Source organism: Amblyomma mixtum, chromosome 10, assembly GCF_055824585.1.
Source record: "Amblyomma mixtum isolate Tamu chromosome 10, ASM5582458v1, whole genome shotgun sequence".
NCBI lineage: Eukaryota > Metazoa > Arthropoda > Arachnida > Ixodida > Ixodidae > Amblyomma > Amblyomma mixtum.
The window spans coordinates 140,727,327-140,731,771 of NC_143021.1; the positions used below are offsets into that span (position 1 = coordinate 140,727,327).

The following is a 4,445-nucleotide window of genomic DNA, read 5'->3' on the forward strand; positions in this document are numbered from 1 at the left end:
TGCATCTCAACAATCTAAAAACGCTTGATCTATTGTTTCAGGTTTTTTACATAGAAAACAATCTGTTGAGCAAGGGACAAAGAGTGCTTTATCATGCATCCATGTTTTGACCGACAGTGTTCCGGTATGAAGTTTGAAGAAGAAAGTTTTCAAATATGGGTAAACTGGCATTCTTTTAACCCTTTTGAGCACATCTGCTCCTGGGCCTCCGCAGTTTGACAATCGGTAAATGGGTACAGGGAGCATTGATTCAATTAAATCTTTATACAGATTTTTTCTAGTGACATTGGAGAGGTACTGCATTGAAAATCGCACTTGTAACATTCTGGACACAAGCACAACTTCACGCAGATAACCTCTCACTGTACTACGCATGTTTTCAACAGAGCATACTATAGTCCTGGTAGCAATCGACATAAACGAACTTGCATAACTGTGCGAAGAAAAATATCGTTCTGGTCGCGAAGAAACATAAAGCGGGACACGATTTGTCCTACAAATAAATGAACAAGACCGAGACCTCCTCTCTTCACGGGCAAGAATACGTTTGTTCGACTAGTTCTTTCCCATGTCGACGCCCAAATAAATACAGAAAAAACCCGACGAATCCTTTGAATATTGATCCGCGAGGCGCTCAACACATCCATGACATACCATATCCTGGAGATGAGGAACAGGTTACACACAGTGGCGGGCGAGAACATTGACAGTGGTCGCCCCTGCCACCCACTGGCCTTTTCCTTTGCCATTGCCACCTGTTCATGCAGTATGGTTCGGGGTTGCTATAAGAGTTCAGCGGTACTCCAAGATACGACGTCGGAGTTGTGGCCCACCGAAGTCGGGAGTTATAGTCTGGCGTTTCCTCCCAGTCACCATGCCAGAATCCATAACTCTTCTCCCAATTTATTTGCGCCCCGGTGCATTTGCAAAACTTCTCAACAACAGCCGTGGCTTCACATATACTCTGTTTACTTGAGCAGAACACGGCGATGTGGTCCGCATAAGCTAAGATTTTTATATGCGCTGACAGTAACCTGAAGCCACTACACTAAGAGTTTAGTATAGCCAGACAAAGGGGCTCAAGATAGATTGCGAACAATAGGAGTGACAAAGGACATCGCTGCCTCACTGAAAATCGTACGTGTAGGCTTTCAGTCAGGTCCCCATTAACAATGTCGCGCATTGTCCAGTTCGCGTACGCCATTCGTACGACCTCCGTTATTACACAGCCCACATTAGCCTGATCTAGCAAGCTGAACTGAACCCCATGCGATACACGGTCAAAGGCCTTTGCGAGATCTAGCTGCATCATTGCCACCCTGTCGCCTAGTGCATCGCAGCATTCAAGCACACTTCGCGCTATGTGTATATTAGTGGCGATGCTCCGACCCTTCATACCGCAAGTTTGATGACTCCCCACTAGCATGCTTATGATGCCCAGAATTCGCTTTGCCAGAATCTTTATGAATATCTTATAATCTACGTTGGTAAGGCTCATGGGTCGATAACACCCCACCAACAGACGTTTTTCTGGCTCAGCAAACTTCGGTATGAGTACAGTGTGCGATGTTGTGAATGACAATGGCGTACGCTTTTTCTCGTAAGCTTCGACAATAACTTTCAGCAGTATTTGGTTTGATTTGGTTTGGTTTATCGGGTTTAACGTCCCAAAGCGACTGAGGCTATGAGAGACGCTGTAGTGGAGGGCTCCGGAAATTTCGACCACCTGGGGTTCTTTAACGTGCACTGACATCGCACAGTACACGGGCCTCTAGAATTTCTCCTCCAAAGAAATTCTAGCCGCCGCGGCCGGGATCGAACCCGCGTCTCTCGGGCCAGCAGCCGAGCACCATAGCCACTGAGCCACCGCGGCGGCTAGCAGTATTTGGGCAATTTCTGACCTGCAATATTTGCAAAAGGCGGCTCCTAAACCATCAGGACCGGGGGCTTTAACCACTGGCAGTTGATCTATTGCTTCCTCTAGCTCTTTAACGGTTATTGGCTGTTCAAGACGAATTCTGACTTCATCGTCGAGCCTTGGCATAAACGGTAGAAAATCGTTATGGAAACTGCCCTTCGCCCTTTGCGTGTGACCCAGCAAGTCACTGAAATGGTCTCTGATTACGCCCTTGATAATGACGCTATCGGCCGATACCTCGTCGCCGTTTTGTATCTGGCGTACTTCTTTTTGACAAGCGTATCTTTTTTCATCGCCTAATACTCGTTTTGTTGGCGACTCCCCTGCCGACAGTTTCTCGGCGCGTGCGCGCACCACCGCTGCTCTGTACTTATCTGTGTCTATTTTTTCGAACTCCACTTTTGCATTTCTTATTTCTTTAAAACAAGTTCCTGGCTGAGTGCTTTCTATATTAATGAGCAGCGCAAGCTGCTCACGGAGCTGGATTTCCTTCTGCCTTTCTTCAAATCTTACAACACTGCTTGTTTCAATTGCCCTCATTTTGACGAACTGTTTAAATTCTTCCCACTGAACAGCTAACTTGACGGTTGGTCCATGAGCAGCTTTTCTACCTCTTTTCCTACTTTACTGACAAAGCGTTCTTGCTCCAATAACTTTACATTGAGTTTCCATAAAGCCCAATTAAAAGGCCGCCTGACGCACCGACACACAGCCGCCTGACGCACCGACTGAAGGACACACACACACATCAAAGTGCGTACGAAAGGTAGACACCATTCTTTCTGTCGCTTCTTGGCTTTCAATTTTTGTTTCCTGGATTGCAACTACGTGAAGGTCGTTCTCAAGACGAAGCCGACTTAGCTGACATTGCCACCTTCTCACTCAGAGGCCTCTAACGTTTAAAGTGGCTACACGTAGCACTTCGCGTAGGTTAGCTGCCATGTCGAAAACAAAGGACGCCTTATCATGTGGTATCTACCTTCGTGACACACATCTCTCACTCCCCCCCCCCCCCCCCCCCCACACCCCGAAGGAAGCTCAGCAGCAAAACAAAACCTAAGGATTTCTTTTATGCGCACAGAAAGACGACACAATAAGACAAGGTAGACAGGACGGAGCGCTCCGTCCTGTCTAACTTGTCTTATTGTGTCGTATTTCTGTACGCATAAAAGAAATCCGAGTATGAACCAACTAGCCCCACAACGCATATTACTGGAAAACCTAAGGAGGTGGTTTACCCACCTGCCTTGAGTCGGCCGGCACGTTTGGCCGCCGCTTTAAAGTCGAACGCTTCGTACCTGGCGCTTTGGACGGAGGCTCGTCGCTACCGCTGGCGTCCAGTTGAGACGCACTACAACCGGCTTCATCATGCGTGCGCTTCCCGGTTGCGGCCGAGAGAGCGCCCATGGGCTCCTCCGAAGGTTGGGTTCCACGCTCCAAAGAGTCCACGTATGTTTCTGTCCCACCCTTCGGCGTGGCGGGGACTGGTGCAGTAGCTACGGGAGCTCCTAGCAGCTTTCCATCTGCTGCAGTGACGTTGGGTAGCCCCTCTGATCCGTCTGGGGAGGCGTCAACCTGGGTTCTTGCGCCGCTGGCTGACTTGCCGCTTTCGATGCCTCCTCCGCGTCGGCTTCGTCCATTAGCAGCACCGAGCAGTCCTCGTTGCTCACCCGCCCGGTGACGTTGGCGTAAGTACGAGCACACTGCTCCTCCTCATGCCCGTACCGACGGCAGGAACCGCACCGCGGGATCCGGCACTCCCGGCGGATATGTCCTGTGCCACGGCATCGAAGGCAGAGCGGAGCCCTGCCTGGGACGACCACGAGCGCCAGCTCGCCAGAGACGCTCACTTGATGGGGCAGGTCGTCCAGCTTCGCGCCGGCGTTCAACTTCAAAGTCACAAGCCTCGTCGTTGAGCCCTTGTCAGACACTCCCTGTACGCGCCACCGCTCCCTCGACACGTCCGTAACCTTTCCAAATGGTGCGAAGGAGAGCCGCACATCTTCGTCCGGAACGCTGTGAAGCAGCCAGTGCAGCTTCATTCGTACGTCCATGTTAGCGGGGTCAGTTACAAGACAGCGTGCACTTTTCATTTTCAACTGCCCGGCGCTGACAATCTTCTTCAGCGTTTCAGCGTCTTTGAAAGTCACTGCCCAGACATGATTCATGCGATTCGCCCCTAGGGCGACCACTTCCGGCAAGAGCGACAGCTGAGCGAGCGCGTCTGGAAAATCTTTCACCCGGTATGGGCAGGCCCTTACATCACCGTGCAAAAATAAGGTTTTGCATATGGGGATTTTACGTCCCAGAACGACTCGGGCTATGGGGGACGTCGTAATGAATGGCTCCGGAAATTTCGACCACCTGCAGTTGTTTAACGTGCGCTGACGTCGCACAGTACACGTGCCTCTAGAATTTCGCCTCCACCGAAATTCTACCGCAGCAGCCGGGATCCAACGGCGTCTTTCGGGTCAGGAGCCGAGCGTCATAATCACCTCAGCCACCGCGGCGGCTGGTACGCGGCTGC

The 4,445-nt window shown here is 50.7% G+C and overlaps 1 protein-coding gene across 1 annotated transcript; it reads right to left on the reverse strand.

Moving 5' to 3' along the window:
• Positions 1–3,426: 3,426 nt before the first annotated feature.
• On the reverse strand, positions 3,427–4,086 carry LOC149327121 (uncharacterized). Its single transcript, XM_089564792.1, has one exon. It carries the CDS (start codon positions 4,084–4,086, stop codon positions 3,427–3,429), a length of 660 nt encoding a protein of 219 aa, XP_089420918.1.
• Between the last annotated feature and the right edge of the window lie 359 nt (positions 4,087–4,445).

Excerpts from the sequence above, each read along its gene's own strand:
- LOC149327121 (XM_089564792.1), bottom strand. The coding sequence starts at position 4,086 with ATGAATCATGTCTGGGCAGTGACTTTCAAAGACGCTGAAACGCTGAAG.